Source organism: Mustela erminea, chromosome 6 (assembly GCF_009829155.1).
Source record: "Mustela erminea isolate mMusErm1 chromosome 6, mMusErm1.Pri, whole genome shotgun sequence".
Taxonomy (NCBI): Eukaryota; Metazoa; Chordata; class Mammalia; order Carnivora; family Mustelidae; genus Mustela; species Mustela erminea.
The window spans coordinates 87,489,617-87,514,526 of NC_045619.1; the positions used below are offsets into that span (position 1 = coordinate 87,489,617).

General features: G+C 50.2%; 1 protein-coding gene across 5 annotated transcripts; it reads left to right on the plus strand.

The window, feature by feature from the left end:
* The first annotated feature begins 161 nt into the window (after positions 1-161).
* Positions 162-23,295, plus strand: LOC116593799 (keratin, type II cuticular Hb5-like). 5 transcript variants are annotated; one of them, XM_032348283.1, is made up of 12 exons: positions 162-251; positions 4,103-4,249; positions 5,294-6,140; positions 6,370-8,090; positions 10,675-10,883; positions 12,186-12,246; positions 12,853-12,948; positions 13,601-13,765; positions 13,986-14,111; positions 17,294-17,514; positions 20,245-20,276; positions 21,004-23,295. In XM_032348283.1, the coding sequence occupies exons 4-12, from the start codon at positions 7,668-7,670 to the stop codon at positions 21,141-21,143; spliced, it is 1,473 nt and encodes a 490-aa protein (XP_032204174.1). In that variant the 5' UTR covers positions 162-251; positions 4,103-4,249; positions 5,294-6,140; positions 6,370-7,667; the 3' UTR covers positions 21,144-23,295. The 5 variants fall into 5 exon arrangements, with proteins under 5 accessions (XP_032204174.1, XP_032204175.1, XP_032204178.1 ...); XM_032348284.1 differs by having other exon boundaries at positions 5,294-5,327; XM_032348287.1 differs by having other exon boundaries at positions 5,294-5,327; positions 6,645-8,090.
* The last annotated feature ends 1,615 nt before the right edge of the window (positions 23,296-24,910 follow it).

Below are 24,910 nucleotides of genomic sequence, written 5' to 3' on the forward strand. Positions count from 1 at the left end.
AAGGGGTTTTCCACGTGCCAGGCTTAGGTGCTTTCTGTGGCCAGGCTAGGGTGCCCTCCAGTGGAACATCGTGGCAGTTCAGGCAGTCCGGGAGCATCTTTTCTGAGGCGCTTCTGAGACAGAGGGGTGACTCACACAGTCTGACAGGCTCCTCTGAGCCTCAGCGCTCAGGGCTTTGTTTTGTGAAATGGGTTGCACGTCGTGCGGGTGTGATGCCGTTGGATGAACTCCTGGAAGAACACAGGAAAGGGGTAATTATAGGTGTCTGTGGGCCAACTTTTCTTCCTGTTTGTCTCCTGAAAGTCCTTCTCTGGCAAGGCTTCTGAGCTGTTGGAGTTCATGGACTCTGGAGGGCATTGTGTCCCGCCGCGCCCTCCAGGCAGGTAGCTACCTCCCTGTTCCGTGGAAGGTATTAGGAAGCTCTGGGAATGGCCCTTAAATAGAGCCCAAAGCTGAGTCTCCATCTCGGCAGACTTCTGATGGGCCTCTCTGAGCATCCTGTAACATTAGCCCTACCCCCTGGCAGCATTACTCGGTGTCTGTGGGTATAGCTGCCTCACATGTGCCCACCACTCTTCCCGCCAAACCAAGACAGACAACTTCCTCTTCTTCAAGACTCTCACAGGGCTGGGTCTCTGGACCCTGGGTGCCTAAACACCCCCGGGTGTGTCTTGGTCAGCACTTCAAGGGGGCTTGGACTGCTTACTCTTCCACTTACATGGTCTGCACCACAGAGGGCGGGAGCGCCCCCTGCCCTGGGCTCCATGTGTCTATAGGTGATGCCTGATAGGGCAGGAGCTCCTTGGGACAGAAGAATGAGCTGTCCCTGTGGAGCACCGCCCAGATTGCAGATTCTTGAGTAAAATGAATGTTGCTTTTTTTTTTTTTTTAAAGTCTATTTGACAGACAGAGATCATAAGCAGGCAGAGAGGCAGGCAGAGAGAGGGGAAAGCAGGCTCCCCACTGAGCAGAGAGCCCGACACGGGGCTCAATCCCAGGACCCCGAGGCCATGACCCGAGCCGAAGGCAGAGGCTCAACCCACTGAGCCACCCAGGCGCCCCTGAATGTTGCTTTTTAAAGCTGCTAAGTTGCAGGGTGGTTTATGACACAGCTGCAATTACGGGGACAGACATCTTGGCTAGATGTCATAGTTTGTGACCACTTGCTCATTAGAATCATCTTATTCCAGAATTGAAGATGTCCTGAATTCCTGATACAAGTTCAGCTTTTTTTTAACCTTTAAAAAAAATCTTATTTATTTATTTGTCGAAGAGAGGGATTGCACAAGCAGGGAGAGCGGCAGGCAGAGGGAGAAGCAGGCTTCCCCCTAAGCAGGGAGCCCAATGTGGGCTTGATTCCAGGACCCCAGGATCATGACCTGAGCCAAAGGTAGACACTTAACCGATAGAGCCACCCAGGAGCCCCAATACAATTTTAGTCTTTTTTTTTTTCTTAAAGATTTTATTTATTTATTTGACAGACAGAGATCACAAGTAGGCAGAGAGGCAGAGAGAGAGAGAGGAGGAAGCAGGCTCCCTGCTGAGCAGAGAGCCTGATGCAGGACTCGATCCCCGGACCCCGAGATCATGACCTGAGCCGAAGGCAGCGGCTTAACCCACTGAGCCACCCAGGTGCCCAATAAACAATTTTAGTCTTAAAGTCTGCTCAAGACTCTTCTCTCTCTCTGCCCCTAAACCTGGGTTTAGCCCTGGGTTTAGCTCGTGTGTTTATGGCTTGGTTCATCTTTTCATTACCTCCTTCTTTTTGAAGATTTCCAACATGTGTCAGAGGGGTCACCATCAAGCGGCGCTCTGCCTAGGTGACACCTGATGGAGGCGGGGGGCACTCCATTGCCACCATGGGGATGGTGGCTTCACGTGCCCTTTTGTTCAAGGGTTGGTTCCAGTGAGTTCCCCACACACAGTGCTGCCTTGTGATGCTTGGCCACACGTTGACTTGCCCGCTACCGGATGCCGGCAAGGCCGACCTTTCCGTCTCAGCTCTCCTCCCACCGAAGCTGGTGACCATGACAGGTGGTGGCCATTTCCAGTGTATAGCTTCTTAGAACTTGGGGGACTGATGTCCTTTTGTGCTCAGTTTTGGGACTTGGTTGTCATTCTGGGACCACAGGAAAAATCTGCCGGATTTCCATTCACCACAGTGAAAATCTTAGTTTATTGTACATCAGTCTCATGGTTTTTTAGTGGCTACTTCACCCCAGAAATCACAAGAGACTGAGTTTCCCTCCCCTGTCAGATGCAGGAGACCCAAAGCTGTTCTCTCCAAATTCCCCTATATCTCCCTTGATGATGCATATGCTCTCCTGATGATCCCACGCCCCAGAAATCCTGCTTCTGCCTCCCCTGTGCCTAGCTACAACCACATCTCTGCCCTTCTTGTCCTCTTGTCCTGTTCCAGGTTCTTATTCTGCGCTGGGCTGTCTGTCCTCTTCCCTTACTTAGCCTGAGAGCATCTTAGAAGCAGGGCTCTAATCCAGGGACTGGAACCTTCTACTACTCTGGAATCACGAGGGAAAGAGGTGTCACTCTCAGTAAAATTTTTAATACTTGAAGTTTGACCCCAGACTTCCACATGTACAGAAATATTTCTAGAGTCGGTCCCTGACATTCCTGCTGCAGTAAAGTGCATCAGACGTGATGTGAAGCTGACTTAGGGGCTCAGGGTTATGGGAACATCCCCTCCTGTCCTCATGCCCCACAGCCAGCTCAAGGCTGAGATGGAAGGGGAAGCCCCCCTCCTGGCCGTGAGGCTGGCCCTCTGCCCTTGGCATGTCCCTGCCTCATGCTTGCAGCCGAATAGCAACTGTACTCCTTGAGGCAGGCCTCCACAGGGCACGTTGTGGATTTACACTGTATTTAATGTGACCTGCACAACAACCCCAAGTTTGACACATGGACACCGTGTGACGTGCACGGCCGTCTGTCCCTGCATTGACGGACCCCACGGGCTGGGCTATTTTCTAGTACACACTGGCTCGGGATCCGAAGGGGGGGTGAAAAGCCAGAGTGACCATGGCTGAGTGTCGAGAGTGAGCCACTGGCTATGCTAAGTGCTCTTGGAGACTGTCTCTGTTAATTTTCTTCACACACCCAGTCAGGTCTGGGCTCGTGTGCATCTTGATGCCTGGCTGAGGGGGGCGGTAGGGCTCCTTGCTCTTGGCCATCCTGACTTTTGTTTTGCTTATACCACATCCAACCAGTTACCAAGACCTTCTGACTCTTCGCGGTCCTTCCGTTTCTTCTCCATCCCCTCCAACGTGGTCTGAGCTCCGGCTATGTTATTTCTCATTTTGTTTCACGCCATAGCTTGCCAGCTGGATTTGCTGCCTTTTATCATGTTCTCACAATCTGTTCTTGGCCCTGCTTCTTGACTGATCCCAATGTACATCCAGCCACCTTCCTCCCACCCACCCACTCACCCCATCCATCACCATGCAGCCCCACCCACCTGCCTCTCTAAGCCAGAGGAAACTCTGCTGCTGACAGGATGGGGGGAACTCCTGGGCCCTCCTTCCTCCTCCTCCTGCTTCCTCATCACCCCGCAAGGGAGGCCCTGCCCTCCGGCCACACTCAGCCAGCTGGGTGTCCCTCCATACCTTCACAGACTCTGTTCCCTGGTTTTGGGCATCTCCACACTTGGTTCAGGGACCATTTCCTTTAAAAGGAGTATGGCATCTTTGCACATGTCTGTTACCATTCTGTGCTGTAGATGCCAGGTTTCCCACTGTGACTGGTAGGCTGTGAGCCACTGGAGGGCACGGCCGGGCTTTTGTCCAGCTTGGTGTCACCAGCACCTAGCACAATGCATGACCCTCAGGGGCTTGATAAGCAGTTGCTGAACAAGTGGATGAGTGGGTGTGCTGGGCCAGGGACCACAGACTGGGGTGGGGAATGGGTATTCAATGGCCACCCTGCTCCCCCACCCTCTGGTCCCCAGAGCATCAGCTAGCATGGTCATGATGCTTTCACCGGACGCATGCAGGTGCTCAGGAATGTCCTGTGGCTAAAGACAGATGCAGGCAGGGCAGCCTGGGCTGGCTGTGAGCAGGGTTCCCTCCACAGCCCTATTCTCTGTTTTCAGGGGTCTCCCCCACACTCCTGACCCTGCTGGTTTTCCAGCTGAAGATTCTGGCCAGGAATTGCCAATTCTCCTTCAGGAGCTGGGCACAGCAGAAGACTCAAGCTGAGATTCTCCTTTCTGGACACCTTCATAATGTTCGTAGTATTGGTAAGAAAAGCAAACATCCTTGAGCCGGAAGCAAAAAAGAAAAACCATTTAGTACATCCTCTGCTCTCCAGGGCCCATAACAGGAGATCCCCAGTTTTCCTTTGGTGATTCATCTAGCATCCTAGAGGCTAGCACTGCGTATGCCAAGCAGGATGGGGGATCACAGCAGTTATTGGAACCTTGGTCCCTGGGTAACTGCGCAGAGGAAAGCTTTCCTACCCACTGATCTACCCCTTCCACAGTGTTCCATGAGCAGGGAATAAACTTTGGCTGTATTTGAGCCATTCAGTGATATATGGGAAAGGGTTGGGGGGGCAGTGGGACCCATCTGCCCTGGGTAGGGGCCCTAGGGGTGCATTTTTTGGTAGAAAATTTAAAAACAATAAAGCAGACTAAAAATCAGTTTGTTTTAATGGTCACCTAGCAGGAGCGATTCTAAACAATGTCAGTGATGAAGTCCTCTTCCCCATCAACTCCCCCAGCCTGCTTGGTGCCCCCACTTCACTAGAGCCATTACACTGTTTTCTTTTGAAAGCTTTAGCATTCTTTATGATACCAGAATACAAGAACACATTTAGTAAGCCTGGAAGTTCTGCCCACCCAGAATGTAGGCCACTCTGGGAAAGGAGGTCCCTGGAGCTTGCCTTTGTACCCTGTACCCTGGCCTCAAGATTAGTGAAATTAGGCCAGACATTTGTATTTGGGCCAAAGGTACCCAAAGCCAGCCTGGATATTGGGGAGTGAGCCAGGCTTGTTGAGGGACTGCCCAACAGAGGTGCTCCAAATGGGGTGCTGATGAATGAGCCTACTCCAATTCTCTATCTTGGGGAATATCCGTGGGAGGTCCCCTCAGAGAAGGCAGCAGGAACCACTCCTGAGGTGATACCATGCCTTGGTCACCAGAGAGGCTGCCAGTCCTGGGCAGTGGGAAGCCTTCTGCCATGAGTTCCCGGACGTTCTGGAATGACCCTGTGTGAAGGTGGGCCGCATAACTTCAATTCCAAAGGCACCAAAGTAGGTTTGCTTTTTATTTTCCCCATACAGTGCTTGGGACTGGAAGTATCTCAGGCGCACCCAGGTAAGCAATAGGACACAGCGAGGAACAGGCCCCATCCCCCAGGGCCCAATGGCGCTCTCCCCACCCTCTCTGTATCCCCCGAACTCACTGTACTCGGGACTCCCTCTCATTGTCTCTGCTCAAACCCCACAGGGCCTCCCTGTTCCGACTGGGCCTGTTCTCACCTCCGGCCTTTGCACTGGCTCATCCTCTTACCTCATCAAAACCTTTGCTCAACATCCCCTTCTCGGGGCAGTTGACGGGGACCATCCTGTTAAAATTGGACCCCATCTTGCTCCCACTTCTCCTGAGTCCCCCTTCCTTTTTCAGTTTTTTTCTTCTTCTGACATGTTTTACCATCAAATAGATAATCCACTCTCTCCCCAAGTTTATGGTCGATCTCTCCCACTGGAATGGGAGCTTAAGAAAACATCCACCTTTGTATGTTTTATTTCCTGATGTATGTCAAGTTTGTGGAACGGGTATTCAGTTAGTACTTGTTGAATGAAGAAAAAGAAACAGAGTCCAGAGTGAGGCAGGCCCTTCCAGAGCATTGGTTTTGAGGTCTGGTTTCTGTTTTGCTTCTCTTGTTCTGCCTGCCCACCATGGAGGGGCCCTCTCAGCTTCCGGCACACCCAGCTCCCCTTCCTGCTAGTTAGGGTTAGTGTGTGTGTCTGTGGCCACAAGAGTAAAAGGCTGGGGCAAGTTGGTTCTGCAGAAAATCGGTTGATGGGGTGTCTCCCCAGCCCACCCCGGGACTTGCTTCAGCCTTGCAGCTCTGTCCTCCGGGTGCAGGAACAAGGGCCTCTTCTCAGACTGGTGCTCCCGGGGCAGGTCCTGCTCCCTCTATCCATCCTTACGCTCCCCACGTAGAGTGCGATTCTGTCCTCCATGTCCTCCTGCTATGAGGTGTGCGTGTGTGCGTGGGTGCGTGAGAGAAAGAATGAGTGAGCGAGCAGAAGGACCCTCCCCATTCTCTCTTGTTCTGTGTGGCTCTTTTCTTATGCCCCCTCCCCAAGCCGAGTTCTGGAAGACCATTCCTTGTTCTTGTCTTTGTACACAGAGATTCTCTGTAACGAGAGCTTCACTCCGAGGACTGGATTGCTGGAGGCTTAGGCATCATGAGAGTCGGGACTGTAGGGAGGGGCTTTCCCCCTGGGTCCCTTTTTCATCCTGCCCCTCCGGGGTGTGACATCGGGCTGAGCTGCTCTGGCTGAAAGCTTGGTTTGGCAGAGGATCTCAGGAACTGGGCAATCTCTCTCGGACTCAGTAGCTCTCCTGGCACCCCCACTTCTATTCTCTCTGCCATGTCCTGTCATCTTCCTGGCCCCACCTCAGGTCCCACCTCCTTTGTGATGTTCCACCTGCCATGAGCGGCCTCCCTCAGAAAGCCAAGAACATTCCCTTCACCTGACTGGTCGTCTTTCCTTCTTTTGCCTGGATCTTTCCTGCCTCGGTCTGGTGTCCCCAGGAGACCAGGTTCTTCAGGGCAAGTTCCGTCCAGCTCTAGTGTGCTTGGCATCTAGATTAGGGCCTTGTTCTGGTGGGACCTAAGCACTTGCCCGTGAGTGAAGGCACCTCCTTGGGGACAGCTCCTGGGCATGGCACACAGTGGAGGGGTCAATCAGTATTTGTGGACTAGATGAAGACACTCTCCAGATACTGGCCCTTCCTTCCTGTGTCTAGTCTTTTTAACTGCAACAATGTTTCCTGCGGACCTAGTATGTGTTGGTTGCCATGAAGGCTATGGAAGTTGATAAGGCATGCTTTCTGCACCAAGGGGCTGTACCAGCCCCAGTGACTCGACTCTGAGAATGCAGGAAACGCAGTAACAGGAAAGGCTGGAAGGGTTCACTCCACACGGGCTCACCCTGGAAAGATCAGCCAGGCATCCTCGTGGACTCATGGAGGGAAACGTGTAATCCGCTGGGAGGATGGGTCCGTTGACTTTATGGGACACGGGACCCTTGGTGTCTCAGGAATGTGTATCTGCCCAAGCCCCCACTTGCCCATGGGGGATAATGACGGCAGTGGACTCACAGGGTAGGAGGGGAATTAGGGGCTGAAGAGCCGTGTCTAGGCCTGTGGGGTGGAAAAGGCAGCAAGGGGCAGGTTTACTGTGATACGGGGTCTCCTCCACATGCTTATTAAAGGAGACAAGTTTCAGCTTTCCTTCTCGGTCTGCCTAGCGGGAGATTCCCACGCTCATAAATGGCATTAATAACTTTCTCCCGCCTTTTATGTTGTTGGGAGGCCTGTCATCCACCCCATAAAAGGCAGGGGCATTGACAGGTCTCTAGCGTGAGACCTGAGCGCTTCCATCCTCTCCGCCTTCCCTGCACTGCCCTGCACGGCGGAGGCATGGCGAGCCGTTCCTACCGTCTCGGCTCCGGCTCCGGGGTCAGGAACTTCAGCTCCTGTTCTGCGGTTGTGTCCAAGCCCTCAGCCCGTAGCTGTGTGGGTGTCCTGGCCTCCCTCAGGGGCAGTCCCGGGGGGCCCAGCTACAGGCGCCTGGGGGGCTTCGGCAGCCGAAGCCTGTGTGCCATGGGGTCCCCGAGGACAGCGGTGAGCTGTGGATGGCCCTTGCGCAGCGGGAGCAGCTTGGGCTACCGGGTGGGGGGCCTCTTCGGGCCCAGCCTGCCCTGCATCACCAGCGTGTCTGTCAACGAGAGCCTCCTCACGCCTCTCAACCTGGAGATCGACCCCAACGCACAGTGCGTGAAGCACGAGGAGAAGGAGCAGATCAAGAATCTTAACAACAAGTTTGCTGCGTTCATCGACAAGGTGGGTCTGTGGGCGGCGCCCTGGGGAAGTGCCATGGGAATGGGCAAGGTACTTGGAGCTCAGGGATGAGCTGGGTTCACTCTGCACCCCAGGCCTGCTACCCATCAGCAGGTGGCCTTGAGAGCATGACTGAATCGGGCTCTTGGTTTTCATTGAAGCTGCTTCCCTGCCCAAAAAGACCAGAGAGTGTGTCCGTGGCCCCATCTCTTGGATCTCAACCATCAACAGTGGTAGCCGTGAGGGGCATGTCTGCTAGGCTGGGGTCTGACCCACCTCCTGGAGGAGATGCTGCCACCTCCAGGGTGGACAGGGGAGCCAGGAAGAGGAGGAGCCAGAAGCTCATCTTCTGCTCCTTCCAATGGGGACAGGTTAGGTAGGCTGCGAGTTCCCACAACTTCTGCCCTGGGCACCCTTCCCCACCTAATACGGACACAGATTAAAGACAGTGACTTGAGAAACTTCAGGGGAAGCCCCAGGAGGGGCTGTGGACTTGTGCTTTCCTGATGGTGCACTCTCTGAGCCCACTTTCTGGTTGGATGCCGTGCTCTGGTTTCCCCTGACTCGGTGGTGCTCCGTCTGAGAGCCTCTCTGCGGGAGGGCAGCCGCTGAAGTCCGGGGGAGGAAAGGCTTATCTTCTAGGGCTGAATGGTGTGCCTGTCTATGCCCAGGGACTTCGTAGGTGGACACACACAGGGTGATGGTGCGTGGGAGCTTTGCTCTCAGACAAATGTCACCATCAGGAATGGGCATCTCTGTAAGCAAAGGGGACCTACATCTATTCTTAACAAACTGCTGGGTCTCCCCTGCCATCAGCACATCAGGCAGGGTCTTCACTTCACAAGGACACGCACCAAGGGTGTGGGGTGGTGGGACTTGAAATCCAGCCCATGCTCTGCTCACTGGACTGTGTGCCCCGGCAGGAGGTTGCATCTGCCTGGAGCGGCCTCTTTGTCTAATTTGCTCAAAAGCATAGTGAGGGCCCTGAGCATGCACCGACATTTGCACATGGCCTTCTGGGCAGCAGCATCCCGCTGTGCAGTCTCAGTTGTAAGCAGTCCGTTCCAGTCACACTCCTTCCCCAGACTGGCTTTCCCTCCCCTGAGGTGGCCGACAGCCCCCCACCTTTTCATAATGAGCTCTGGGTATGCAAAGTGTATCGCCCAGGGTGGTTTAAGCCTGTGGAGCGGGCAAGCCAGAGAGTGGGTCTGCATGGGGCGACCCAGGGCAGGTGCCTTTGGTTAATTAGGGTTTGGCTTCTTTTCCCACAATAATAGGCAGTTGAGGGGTGCTTTCTTCCAGGTTTGTGCTCCCAGAAGATTATGGCTTGGGAGGAGATCACCTAGTGTAGGGCTGGCAAGGTCATGGGGCCTGGTAGGACCTGAATGAAGCCAAGCCTGAGATGCATGCCTGCTGGAGGGGGAGCCACTGAGACCCACTTTCAGACCCACGCCCTGCACCACCTGAGCCTCTGGTCTGTTAAGGTCATGGAGATCCAGACTCTTGCCTGAAATTACTCAGTTATTAAATGTTGGCAATGAATTCAGTTTCTATAAAACAGTTTGCTGGCAGATAAAACACTTGGTCAGGGCAGAAAGGGCCTGGGGCCTCCCTGTGTGATCTTGCTGATGTACAGCTGCTGCCTCAGTTTACCGTGAAGCTCAGAGAGAAGGAGGCACAGGGACCTGGTTAGTGGCAGTCAGCCAGTGGGAAGTCTCCTAACTCCCGGTCCGGGGGCCCCCGCAGCTGGGCTCTCACACCCCAGGATCAGAGTGAGGGAGAGTATGGTGGATGCATATTTAAATGCCCTAAGAATGCCCACAAACTGAGTAGCTTAAAACAACATGAATTTATTATCTCCTGAGGCCGACATCAAGCTGTTGGCCTTAGGGGAAACCTGTTTTCAGGGACGTGCAGGCTTTTGGCAGAATTGAGTTCCTCGTGATCATAAGACTGAGGTCCCCATTCCCTTGCTGCTTGCTGCCAGAGCTGCTTCTGTTTCTAGAGGTCACTGGCTTTCGTTGGCTCAGGCCCTTTCTCCTTCTGCCTCCAAAGCTGGTGACCGCAGTGGTAGCTGTCTCAGGTTCTGAATCTCTCGTCCACCTCCTCCTTCCGTGACCCTTTCCACTCTCTGGTTCCTTGTCCACTTTAAAAAAGGCCCATTTGGTCCCTTGAGGCCATCTGGATAATTCCAGATCTCCTGATCTTCAACGCCATACCTAAATTCCACATACATGGTCCCTTTGGCCACGTAGCGTAACCTATTCCCAGGTTCCATGGATTAGGACGTGACCTTCTTTGATTTTGCGCCCCAGCCCCCATCCTGGCCTGGGGTGTTTTTGCAGATCAGATGTTACTTCACTCTGTGCAGAAAACCACCTCACACTCCTCTATGGGGAGATGGGGATGGGGTGAGGGAACACGACTGGGGGAAGAGCTGTGACCTGCGCTTCCAGGCTTTGCCAAATGATTTGGACTATGGGGGAAGGTCACAGGCTGCTGCAGGTCAGGGGCTCTCCCCAAGGGCAGTGAGGGCTCCGGGATCCTGGGCTCCCCCTGAGTCTTTTTCCTCCCCGCTGGGTTGCAGGTGCGCTTCCTGGAGCAGCAGAACAAGCTGCTGGAGACCAAGTGGCAGTTCTACCAGGACCGCAAGTGTTGTGAGAGCAACCTGGAGCCCCTGTTCGAGGGCTACATTGAGACTCTGAGGCGGGAGGCTGAGTGCGTGGAGGCCGACAGCGGGAGGCTGGCCTCGGAGCTCAACCACGTGCAGGAGGTGATGGAGGGCTACAAGAAGAAGTGAGTGCAGCCTGGCCGGGGGTACTTATGGGTGTGGAGCAGGTTTTGGCCCCCCCAACTATCTTGGAGTGGAGATGGCTGAGGGTCAGTGTCATTTCAGGCGACCACTCAGATGGTTCTGTTTCCTCAGGCGACTCCAACTGGTCTCCGTTCCCGGCCCTTTTGGGCCCTGTCCTGGGGAGATCCAGAGAAAGGAATGATGAAACAGGAGGGTAGAGATCACAGGGCTGGAGGGAAGAACTTGGGAGCAGTCAGCGCTAGGATGGGAAGAAAGGAAACGTCCCTGGGGAGATAGATGTATCTTAAAGATGATCTGGCCAATGTCATTCAAGGTATCTGATGAGCTCAGATAATTCCTTTATTTACTCTGTAGATAAATCACTAGGCTCTTGTTCTGCAAGGCTCTGCAATTCAAAGGTCCATGTAAATCTTTCATTTTAACCTGACTTGTTTTGGCCATTACCTGGTTAAAATTCACTGGGTCACTGCTAATTTGCCCCTCTTTACCTGGTAGATATGGACAGAGAGAAGGGGGATTCTGACATAATCAGTCCTGGTAATACTAACTGGAAGTAACTGCAGAGGCAGGCACAACTCTGTTTGCAGGTGGCAACGTCTGCCTCCCAGTCTCTGTGAGTGTGAGGGCCGGTAATTACACAGCTCAGAGTTTATAGAAGCCCAAATTACTCTGTTATTAAAAAGTTGTGGAAAGCGTGCCGTGAGAACTCTGGTTCTCCTGCTGGCTGGGCCAGGCCAGGAATGGCCTCATGGGCAGGAGTAAGAGAATGTGCCAGCAGGTGGAGAGGGGGGTGGAAATGTCCCCCAGCAGTCTGGGCACAGTGGGGTGCTTCCAGAATGTCAAGTCCTTGGATGTTAGGGGAGGGGAAGAGAACGTTCCAGGTATGGCTTCAGGGAGCTTTATATTTTGTACAATTTTGGGGCTGAAAGACCCCACCCCCAGAGCATGTGTCTTCCATTCATTCCACAAATAAGTCCAGAGAAACTTCCTGCACACCAGTCAATTTAACCCAAGATGCAGAGAGATTCAATGACTTGCCTGAGTTTTGCAGCCACTTCAGTCCAAGCTTGGACCAGAAACCAAGGACTTGAGCTCCGTGTCCAGTATCTTCTTGGTGTGTTCCTTGTGACTGAAGAATAGAAGCCCAGAGAGGCCACGCCTCTTCTCGCAAAGCATGCAGCAAGTGAAGGGTAGAACCAAGGAGTTTTGAAATCCTTGGGCTCTCTGGCCAGCCCAAAGCCCTCCTCCTCAGGGGCCTTTCCACCTGTGCTGTGTCTCCTTAGGTATGAAGAGGAGGTGGCTCTCAGGACCACAGCCGAGAATGAGTTTGTGGTGCTGAAGAAGGTGAGTGACTCTTCCCACACGGAGAGGAATGAAATCTTGGATGCTGGAGGCCAAGTTTGTGTCAGTCTAATGGTCATGGCCAGGCACTTGAGTCCCCTAACAGATGGAGGCCAATTAGTCGGCAATGTCCCTGTGATAGTGAAATTGATTTACAAGTGACCATGGGAACTGATCAGGGCATCTGCAGAGAGCTGGACAGCAGCACCATGAGGTCTCAGGCATGAGAACCAGCTGCTTAGGTGGCGCCTGACCTGGGTGCCAAGGATGACTTGCTTGGGCATGTACTCAAGGCTCTGTGGCCACCACATGGTCATGCTCCATCGGCCAGTCTGGCTCAGTGGTAGCAGTCTAACATTTTGGGCTGTGATTCTAAGCTACCCACTTCAGGAAGATTTCCAGTCCTAGAGGAATCAGAAAAAAGTCTGTAAGGGGTCAGATTTCTCTCCACTCTTTATTCCTAGTTGGTTCCACGGATGTTCCTGTGGTGGGAGAAGAGTGGGTCATAACATGGCCTCGGGGCTCCCGATAGAGTACTGATGTGCAGTGGCATGTTCCTCCAGTGCTGATGTCCTCCATGTTCCCTCCTTTCCCGTGTGTGTCCACCAGGACATAGACTGTGCCTACCTGCGCAAGGCTGACCTGGAGGCCAACGTGGAGGCGCTGAGAGAGGAGATGGGTTTCTTGCAGGCCCTCTATGAGGAGGTGAGTTTCTTCCCATCTCCAGAAGAGCAAGTGAGGGAGGAGAGGGTGGAGGGCTTTTTGGGTTGTGGCTTGTCTTGGCCCTTTGGCTCTAGAGAGGGTTGTTCATCCCTAACTCTTTTAGGGCCTCACCACCCTCTCCTTCTGTGACCAGAGATTTCTCTTGCTCAGGCCTCCTTGAAAAATGGAAATGGATGATGTCCTTCCTTTAAAATGATTCAAAAGACTATGTTTCATTGCCTGTCTACACAGTACAACATGAAGTAGAGATTTGAGAATATAGGTATAGGTATATAGAGATAATAATATCTTACTAATTCAGGTAGTATGAAAACTTAATTAGAAAACCCATTATCTGGTTGATTACATTTATACAGATAACTAGAGCTGATATGGATAGTTGGGGTCCCAGGTGGAGTAACCCCCTTTGTCTCTGTCCCTAGAAATTAGCCTCGGTTGATCCAGGCTTTAATGGAATTCCACCTTGCTCTTTGCCTTGAGGCCATGGTCCAGATTCCAGCCCTCTTCTCTTAAAATCCCCTCTGAAATTCTCAGGTTTACTTCCTGAAGCTTCAGATGGGGACTGTTTTTTACCTCCAGCGATGGGAATTGAAGGGGGTTTGGAGCTGAGGACACTGGTTGCTATCTCCCACAGGAAATCTACCTTCTTCAGTCACAAATCTCGGACACCTCGGTGGTGGTCAAGATGGACAACAGCCGGGAGCTCAACATGGACTCGGTTGTGGCCGAGATCAAGGCTCAGTATGACGATGTTGCCAGCCGCAGCCGGGCCGAGGCTGAGTCCTGGTACCAAACCAAGGTGATCCGGGGGTCCAGGCTGCCCTTTGGGCAAGGATCATAGCTGGAACCCAGAGATTCCTGGGACAGGTGCCCATGCACTGAGAGGGGCCACAGCACAAACCCAAGCAGAGCAGGGGTGGGAGGTGGGACCGTGGAAGAACAGAGGGTTCTTCCCAGCATCCTCTCCCACAATGTTGCAACCATTGGCTGTTTCTCAGTATTGGTCCCCCAACCCACAGTGTGAGGAGATGAAAGCCACCGTGAGCCAGCAGGGCGAGAACCTCCGCAGAACCAAGGATGAGCTCAACGAGCTGAACCGCCTGATGCAGAGGCTCACAGCGGAGGTGGAGAATGCCAAGCAGCAGGTCAGGGGGCGCTGAGACCTCACCCAGTTTACCTGCTGCTTCTGATCTGCTCTCTGCTTCCCTCCTACCTGGACGGGCTGCTGCTCTTTTTGGAGAGGCTTATAGTTTAACCACCTGCCTCTGAAGTTTGCACAAAACATTTTAGGGGGAGGGTTGGTCTATCTTCTCTGAATTCTGCTCTTATTTCCCTTCTTATCCCTTTACCATTTCTCTCCTTTAAACATAGACAACGTGGTCTAGGGCAGGTTGTGTCCTGCTCTCTCTCCCCCTGCCTCTCTGGATGGACTTGAGGTGCACAGACCCGAACTGATCTAATGCCACTCTGTTCAAAGTGCCATTCACTACCACCATCTGTGCATCTTTGCAACTGAGCATGGTTTTTCCTTCATCTTCATTCCATTCTCATGCAGCTAATATACATCCCTCTTGCACACATATATTTACATACATAGATACATATGCATCCTTCAAAATAAATTCATATAGATTTCTTAGTGTTTTAAATTTACATCATGACATTATGCCATTAATCTATCTGATTCTTCCTGTTGCCAGTTCAAAGTCATTGACATCCATGCATGTTGCTCTAAATGATCTGTTTTATCTTTTCTGTGCATTGAAGGAATTAATATTCATAAACCAGAGTTTCCTGTTCATTCCCCTATGGATGTCCACTTTGTTGGCCTCCAAGTCTTTGCTATGCCACCAGTTGTATCATGAACATTTTTTCAGTTTTTATACATGTGTGCATGCTTCCATATACATCATGAGAGATGTCTTGAAGGCATAAAGCAAGAAATGGAATTGTTGAGTTGTAGGATATTCACTGAATTACTTCCCATAAGAGCACTCAGAGCTCTGTGCTCACACACAGTTCCACCGTAGGCAGGCGGCAGCTTCAGCTCAAACTCGCTATGATCAGACCCCAATTCTTGTGGATCTAATAGGTGTAAACTAGTAACAAGTTGTTTTTTAAATTTTCATTTCTCTGGTTAACTAGTGATGTCGAACGTCTCCTCCTAGGCTTACTTACTCATTTGCTTTTCCCATTCTAAGAACTGCCTAGTCCTATTATCTGCTCATTTTTTGTATTGTGATTCCTGTCTTTTTTCTTGACAGTTTGCAGCAGTTCCTTGTCCCCTATGTCTAGGTGGTAACCCTTTGTCAGTTCTGCCTGTTGCAGCTCAGCTCCTCTCAGACTGCCCCTTGTTCGTTTGCTTTCCTGAAAGGAAGTCTTTAACCCGGATGTGACCACACCCTTCAGCTCTTCCCTTAATGGTTTATACCTATGAAGGTTTGAGGTCATAGAGGTATCCTCTTGCATTCTTGTCTTCGACTAGTTTTATAGTTTTACCTCTCACATTTAGGTCTTTCACCTGTCAGAACTTTATTTTTTGTATATGCAAGGAGTAAGACTTAGGTTAATTTGTTTCTATGGGTAGTAAGAGAATGGATCATGTAATCTGTTCCTTACCCACTGGTTTGTGATATTACCTCTGTCCCAGCCCTGAGTTTTCACATATCTGTGGCTCAATTTCTGTCCTCTCCCTTCTGTGTCGTGGTTCTTAAACACTGTGTAAGATGTATCATGATTAATTTATTGCTATTTATAGCTGAGGTGATAAAATATAAGAATGGTCCTGGAAGTGAAATTAGAGAAGATTGGAAGTTATCCTCGCTTGCATGCTAATATGCTTTTAAAGAGTATTTATTTCATTGTGGTAAGAAATCTTCATATGAGATCTACCCTTCTAGTGCGTCTTTAGGTGTACAATATATGATTGTGGACAGTGTGGTACAGCGGATCTCTAGAATTCATTCATCCTTCTTAACTGAGACTTTGTGGCCATTGATTAGTAACTCCGTATTTTCCCTCCTTCCAGTCCTTGGCAGCCACCATCCCACTGCTTGAGTCTATAAATTTGACTTTTTAATTTTAATTTAAATTTTAAAAAATTTTACTATTTTAGCTACTTCCTAAAGTGGAATCAGGCAATTTGTCTTTCTGTATCTGCCTTACTAGACTCAGCATAATGTATTCAAGGTTCATGCACGTTGTGGTATAATGCAGAATTTTTTCCTTTTTTTAAATAAAAGGCTGAATAGCATTCCACTGTATGTTTATACCACATTTTCTTTATTTGTTCATCTGTAGATGGACACTTAAGTTGTTCCCATGCCTTGGCTTTGGTGAATTGTGCTGCAGTGAACATGGGAATGTTAATATTTCTTCAAGATCTTGATTTTAGTAATTTTGGATAAATACTCAGAAGTGGGATTGCTGGATCATAGGGAAGTTCTATTTCTAATTTGTTGAGGAACCTCCACACTGTTTTCCATAGTGGCTGCACTCTTTTGCATCCCCACCAACAGTTTGCGAGAGGTTCAGTTTCTCCACATCCTCAATAACACTGACCTTGTATTTTGTTAATAGCCCACCAGGCAGGTGTGAGATGATTCTCATGGTGGTGTTGATTTGCCGTTCCTTGAAAAGGATGTTGTTGAGCATTTTCTTTTGTACCTGCAAGACATTTATATGTCTTCTTCAGAGAAATGTCTCTTTAAGTTCTTAGCCCATTTTGAAAATCCAATTATTAGGGTTGTTTTTGTTTTTGCTTTTACTATTGAGTTGTGGGAGTTCCTTCTGTTTTAAGTGGGGCAGAAGGGAGGAGCTGCAGTTAGTACAGTGGGTGGTTAGGTGGGGACTTCTTCTAGCATGCTGATCTCAGTGGGTCAGAGAATGGCCTATGAAAACCTGGGCTTGACACTAATTACTCGGGTAGCTTAGGGCAAGTCACAGCTTCTCTGAGTCTCAGTTTCTTCATCTGCATAATGGGAATAACCACGCCTGTTCTGACAAGCTCACAGAGTAACTGTAGGCGGGTAAGGTAGATCTGTGAAAGTACCTTGTAAACTAACAACGGTAAACAGACGTCAGATAGTATCACCACTTATTACCAGCCCTGTTCCATTGCTCCCTAACGGCTCACCGGGGACTTGAATTTTACAATAAAGTGGTACAAAAATGGAGCAAGAAAGCCCCAAAGTGCCATTATTTCCCTGCCTCATTAATTTGCAAGTTGACCATTTTGAATGGGGTTGACTGAGGCCATGGGGGACCCACCAGGATTCCCACAGCCTGCAACCCCTTCTAAACCCTTCCCTCCTCTCCTCCCTGACAGCGCTGCAAGCTCGAGGGCTCTGTGGTGGAGGCGGAGCAGCAGGGCGAGGCGGCCCTCAGAGATGCCAAGTGCAAGCTGGTAGGGCTGGAGGAGGCCCTGCAGAAGGCCAAGCAGGACATGGCCTGCCTGCTCAAGGAGTACCAGGAAGTGATGAACTCCAAGCTGGGCCTGGACGTGGAGATCGCCACTTACCGCAAGCTGCTGGAGGGCGAGGAGAGCCGGTGAGGATGGGGCTCAGGGTCACTTCTCATCCCCACTGAGGGCTTGAAGACTGCTTTGCTCAACTATAATCCTCCAAGCAGAGAGCATTCAAACGGGAAAGACTCAAGTAAGACTCTAGAAATCATGGAGTCCAGCCAATTCTCCATTTTCAGATGGGGAAACTAAGGTCTAGAGAGGGGAATGAACTTGTTCAAGGTCACAGCTAGGTAGTGTCTTTGCTTACACTGATCTCCAGCTGGTTAGCGTTCCGGTGATCTTTGCCCTCTTACACTTCCCTCTGGCTGCACATCAAGCTTGTGCCAAGACAACTGCTTTATCCTACTGGCTGAAAAGATGTTTCTGCAATCGCATCTCAGTGGATTGCAAAAGCTGGAATCATTCCATTGGTTTGTTAAAGGTCATTTGATTTGGGGTACACAGACAAGGAGCCCTGTAGTCCCATGTTCAGGACCAATAAATGGAAATGAGCAGCTCGGTGTCCTTACTTAGCAGGGGAAGACAGGATTGGACATATATCCATCCTCCAGGTGACCAGGGTTAGTGTCCCAGGGAGGCTGTTGGAGGCTTCTCAGAAGAGGAGGTAGAAGAGCTGAGGGGGTGGGAAAGGGACAGGAGACATCAAGCTGTGCTGACAGTTTGAGCCAAGAATGGGGGCACTGAAGTAAATAAGGGAGGAGCAATGTGGATTTACACCCGGCGTAGTGATGGGGCCCCTAGCCTAGAAGTGGCCACATCATTACGACCTCCTACTTGGGTCCCATCACTGGGAAGCAGGCTAGACTGGGGAAGTAGAATATAAAGGTTAAGATCACAGGCTGGGAGACAAACCACTTGGGTTCAAATCGCAGCTCTACCCCTTACTAGCTCTGAACCCCTATACTTCAGGCTCCTAATCTATAAAACAGATAATCATAAAACCCATCACTTTAAGCTGTTGGAATAAATGAGTTAATGTGCATAGTAAGGACAAGTAGGAGCAGGTTACAATCAGAATAAGAATCTGTCTCTCCAGGTGGCCATGCAGGGCTGGACCACGGAGAGGTTCCTTATTAACCAGCTTAGTTTTAGAAATCTGACGTGTATGACACCCAAGGCAGCTGGCACGCTGCTGGATTTGTGCCATGCTTGATCAAAGCAGGTCGACTTTTCTGTCCATGTCTCAGCCCACCAGAGTCTGCCTCCTCCTTTGTACACTTATGCCTTCAACCCACTCATCTACATTCAGTGAAGCACTGGGCATTTGCGCAGTGAAACTTACTTTCATTGTAATCATCATCATTGTTAGTGTATTAATAACCCCACCATATAACGAATGAGGCACCGTCTCCAACACATGAGATTTTTTTTTTAAAGATTTTATTTATTTATTTGACAGAGAGAGACCACAAGCAGGCAGAGAGGCAGGCACAGAGAGAGAGAGAGAGAGGAGGAAGCAGGCTCCCTGCTGAGCAGAGAGCCCGATGCGGGGCTCGATCCCAGGACCCTGAGATCATGACCTGAGCTGAAGGCAGCGGCTTAACTCACTGAGCCACCCAGGTGCCCCCAACACATGAGATTTTAAAAGACGGTTTAGTGTGTGGCATCTTGCCTATTGTGGCCATTGACCTTTTAGCAATCTTCTCTTCTTGGCATTTAACAAGTTTAATTGGACTACACCAGTAATTCTCATTGCAGAAAACAAGAAAATAAAAGCAACCATCATCACTCAACTCGGAGACAGCTGCTGCTAGCAATGTGGTCCCACAGGCAGTATGATGGGTAGAATCTTCTGGAAGGGCACAGTTCCAAGGCTGTGGTAGAGCCAGAGTCATGTGGCTGGAAAGTGAGCCCAAGGCATAGATGTCTACAAGTACTTCACGTCGGGCAGAAGGGCTCAGACTAGAGCTTTACTGGAGGGTCAGGTTTGAGGCTGGGGATTAACAAAGAGGATGACATAGAGCAGAAAGTGCAGGTGGCCCTGAGGGAGAAGGGGGCCCACTGCATTGATGTAAGTGTCCCACTATCAACGAGATGTTTCTAATGTTAATAGCAAACACAGTGGATTTACTGGGTACCAGGCTCTATTTGTAGGTGCTTGGCAATATAGAGCTTACCACAATCCTGGAAAGTGGGTATGATCATCTCTGTTTCAGAAATGAGGAGGAGACTGAGGCACAGAAAGCCTGGGTGACTTGTCCTAGGTCACCCAGCTAGTAAGTGGCTCAGCCAGATTTGTGCTCAAGAGTCCAGGCTCTTAACCACCATACCCTCCTGCCTCCCTCTGCATTTATAAAGTCAGGTGGATATTTGGGGCAGCATGTAAACTCATGGGATGAAAATGGATCTATTAGAAGAGAGGCAAGCTTTTTGGTACCTAGAGGTGGCCAGTTAGGTAGTGGTTGTTCCCATCTCTTACTTGGCCATGTTGGAATTTCCAGCCAGGGGACAAGGAGGATGACACTCACTGTAACCCATTTCAGTATACCACCTTCCCATGGGCAAAAACCAAACAAGGCATAAAGTGGTCTTTTCGATCCTGCAACCTAACATTTCCCTGTCCTTTCGGGACCTCTGGGAGCAGGGACATTACTGATGCTCTCTGCAGTGGGTAGGAAGCATGCCCCCAGCCCTTCAGCTCTGGTCCCCTTGCTCAGGATGGAGCAGAATAGACCCAATTGAGAAGGAGCAGGGAACTCCCTTCTAAATGTTCACTCACTCTCTCTCTCTCTCTTTCTCTCTCTCCCCTGCAGCTTGTGTGAAGGCGTGGGCTCTGTCAATATCTGTAAGTTGGGTGTCTGTCATGGGCATTGTTCTTTTGGGTGCTCATATTGGGGGTTGCATCTAATGGGTGATTGTACCTCTGTCTGTGGGGCACTGGTTGGGGGAGAAGGGGGCTGAGGTTTCTGGGATCTGGACAAAGGGATGGTTGAGAATATTTGGCCCCTATGCGGATCCATCTGGAACATACGTGAAACCTGAGCTAATGATGGTGACAAGTTCTGCCCCACTAATTGGTTCTGCAAAAATAGCCCAAGTTTTTCAGTTACACACAGAATGTTCCTCAAATGGCACAAGGTTTTGATAAGAAACATGAGATGTTTATTCTGATCATTTGGGGCCACTGCAGGCAACTCTTAAGTCTTTACCTTTAATAATCCAATGTGTATGCTGTTCCTGGGCTAGGGGTCTGTTCTTCTCATCTTTGCAGCAACCATATTTCTAGATGATTCCTCCACTGTGACCATCAGTTTTTGCTCAAAGACTCTATAAACACATCTCAACATTAGTCTGGTTTAAGTAGAGTTAGGTGTCCTGTTGGCTAAACACACTCCTTCCAGAAGCAGATTTGCCCAGAGGCAAATCCAGGGTTTGGATTTGCCTGGAGTTGTAAAGATTAATGTTGCTGGTCCCTCTGAATGTGAGGAAAGTAAACCATTGGTTCCAAGAAATTCTGGGTCATGTCATGTTGGGGATGGAAGAGAATTCTGATTCAGTGTCTCCTTCCACAGGTGTGAGCCGTTCCCAGGGCGGCATGGTCTGTGGGGACCTCAGTGCCACTGTCCCTCGTGGTCCCACCAGCAGTGCCCTCCTCTGTTCCCCTTCTGTAGTGGGGACCTGTTCCAGTGTCAGATCGGTGCGGTTTGCATAACAGGCGTAGGTCTGTTGGGCGCAGGGGTGGGAACAGGAGGGAAAATCTTTGCTCTCTCAGATCCTAGTGTCAGTGTAGGAGTTTCCCCTGGCTGCAAACCCAGACTAACTCTCCAGTTTCCTCCTTACTGCGGTTATGACTTACCCTTCAAGGGCAAACCCTGGGGATGGCAGGACTGCCACCTCCTTTGAGTGTCTCTTGCCGGTGGTCCAGCTTTTTGATAGAAGCTGCTCAGCCACTTTCTTCCCCAACTAGCTTCAGGTTAGCAGACATTTACTAAACACTGACCATGTGCCAGGCCCTCTGGGAAAGGACCTGGGTCAGGGAATGGGGATGGGTGGGCAACCTCTGCTTTGCCCTCAGATATGGGGTGGGGGGATGTCACCTCAGCACTTGAGGGCGCAGTGGGGGAATGGACCAGGGGTCCAGGAGGCCCCTCACTGATCTGAGAGACTATGCATTCCCCAAGTGTCCCTAGCTCTTCATATGTCCAGATAGAAAGGTTGACTGAAGCTCATGGTTGAGGTGCTTATGGTGGGTGGTTGGGTTTTGTTTGTTTGTTTTTGTTTTTGTTTTATTTTGTTTTGTTTTGCATTTGGATAATTCCTGTTATGGCTCCTTTTCTCTTTGGGTGTGTGTGATTAAATATTGATGATAAAAGTTTTCTCTTAGTAAACAAATGAATGCCTGCCTCCTCTGCGGTTTTCCCCAGCCCCCAGCCCCCACCCTTCCCCAAGCCCTGACCGTCTCAACACTTCTGCAAGTGTGTTTCCACGGACCACCACCAAATCAGGGTCCCCAAGGGTGGGAGGTGGAGGGGACTTCTTAAATAGGTAGATCCTGGACTCCATCCAGAACTACTGAAGCAGAAGTTCCAGGGATGAGCCCAGGAATCTGAGTTGAAACAAGCTCCCGTGTGATTCCTAGAGGAACTAAAGCTGAGAACCATTGGCTTATGTGGGCAGGGGGAATAGGGGGGTCAGGTAATTCTGACCGTGGAACTGACTTCCTCTCTGACTCTCACAGGATCAGGTTCATCTCTTTGCATTTCTCTTTTGACTTTGCCAAAAGGTCAGAGCCAGTCTGGGCCCCCCACACCTGGGTGGGATGGAGGCGAAGGTGGAAGAGGGTAGGGGACAGGAACCTGTATCCACAAGCACCTGCTAAGTGTCAGGGACACTGTGTGTGTGTTTCATTCTTTGTTCACAGCAATGACATTATTATCTTCATTTTATAGATAAGGAAGTCCAGGCCCACAGAAGTTAAGTACCTTTACTGAGGTCACACAGCTAATCCAGCATTCCAGCTGAGGTTTAGGGAATGCCAAAGTTCACATACTTTCCACTGTCTTACCCCAGTTGTTCCTTCAGACTAAACATCCTGGCTCATCAGACTGTCTCTGGAGGAGGGGTTCTAACTGACCCTGCTTGCTAGTCAGACACTTCAGAATAAGACACGGAAGATGACACAAAGGGACCTTCTCGAACTATTGTAGAAACAACTCCCGTAGTCTCAGCTCTCTAAGAATCTTGGACAGATCTTCTTATGGGACAGGTAATACAGGCCAATTATGCGTGACCCCAGAAGTAAAACCCAGACTTCTGGTTGGAGGACATTTACTCTGCCTCTGCCCTATTCCTGAACTGATATTCCCCAAGAAGTCCCACCTGGGGAAATCTGTTTGGAGTCCCCTCTGAGGCAAGGGGTGTCCCCTGCTGAGGTGGAGAGAGGGGTTTCTGATGGGACAAGTTCCTTTCATTTGATTTATAAGAAGAACTCCACTTCTTCCACTTTATTTACTAATTTTTTTTTGGATTAAAAAAAAGATTCAAAAACACCTAAATGTGTGGAAGCTATTTTGTCATGAGAATAGCATATTTGATCTCAAGGCATAAGAAAAACTATGAGCAGTTCTTTGGAAAGTGCAGGCCTTCTGATGCTTTCAGAATGTGCTGTGCTGGGGATATTATTCCCCTGTGACAGTGGGAGGACCAAGATCTTTCTTAGTATATTACTCCCCTAGTCTCTGCCTCCTGGCCTTGGAGGATCCCACAGGAGTTGCATGCTGGGCACACCACAGTCTAGATCTGAGTTTGAGTGGAGGTAAAACCAAGTCGAAGGGCCACTGGATCTGCTCTGAGGAGGGAAGGGAGACCCACTGGGCACCTGGGGATGAAATGGGGGAGGGTCTGCCTTTCCTTTCTGATGGTGGTGTTGGAGGGTGTGGAGACACATTTTTGTGTCTCTGGTGTTTTCTTCATTTTTAATGCAAAAGCTCATCTTTGGGGCCCTTAGTCCATTGAACATCCAACTCTTGATTTCAGCTCAGGTTATGATCTCAAGGTCATGAAATCAAGGCCCGCGTTGGGCTCCATGCTGAGCGTGGAGCCTGCTTGGTATTCTTTCTCTCCCTCTGCCCCTCCCTCCCCCCTGCCATTTGCTATTTCTCTCTCTCTCTCTCTCAAAAATCTCACCGTCTGTGCACTACCTTCACCTCACTCATTCCTTGGCTACCCACCTCCCACCACTCCTGTCCAATAGCACCAAGAGAATAAGAGTGGGCACTTTGGAGAACCTTTTGTTTTTGAACAAAGTGGAAGTGGGCAGGGATTTCCAGGGGGCACAAAGGGCATCTGGTAACAGTCAGGGGAGGGACAGGCGAGTGGTGTGAGGCATTTGAGAACTCAGCCACTCCCCAGTGCAAGTCCCCCTCACCTAAGAGAGCACAGCCTTGTTCATGGGTCCTCACTGCTCTACCTTTCAATGAACAAAACTCTCAATACAACCTGTTCTTAATAGCCATGTTCCCAGAGACTGTCAGTGGCTTGCATATGCAGACGGGGTAATCCCAGATTGCCATTTCGAGTGTCCTTGTCTATTCCAAAGAGCAATATGCTTTGTGATTTCCTTGCTCATGTGGTTAGTTTACACTTCTCACTGTGCTTGGTTCAAGTGAGTAATGGTACCCATCTGCATTTCCTGGGATCTCAAAGACTGAAGCAGGGATGTTGGAGACACTGGGCGGGTTGAAGGGGCTGGGCTGGGAGTGGGTGTTTATGAGGATGGTCCAGGCGGAGGGTATTTGAGACTCGGTGAAGGGGAGCTTGTGGCCTCAGAGAAGAAAGCGAAGATGCCAACGCCTAACCTGATCTGATTTTTTTTTTAAAGACTATAATCCATACTTCCCTCATCCTTTGGAGACCCTTGTATTTTAGGGGGAATGAATATTTGAATAGGGTAGAATACAAACAGAAGGTCTGATTTTTCTCTGATGGAGGTCTTATTTGGCATGTGGAGTTTTGAGGGAAAATGAGCCCAGGAAAGAGCTCTGGAATCACCCACATGGGCCAACTTTATTGTTTGGGTTACTTGCTCTAGAATTTACTTGATCTCTTGATTTCAGACCACTTGACTTCTTAAAATTTTTGTTCTAATTAAACTTTAATCCTCCATTGTCCCTGGATTATATCTTTTGCTATGTGTGGAGACTAGTTCTTGCATCAGGAGAGGGCCCTGGAACCCCAGGATCCTTTGAACTGGAAGAGATTGCACTGCATTCTCCCTGTTGGCAGCAGGGAGGACTGAGGAGGGGAGGTCTCATCCTTATAAGGCATCCTTATGACACCTCTGCTTGGCCCAGTCCGTTGACTGGTCTTTGTGCACAAAGCATGGAAACTCATTAAAAACTTATTATTATCTCCCAGCTTGTGGCTCTTTGACTTTTCAGTGCATCATGTCCTATTTTGGGGATACCAGATTTGGTGTCT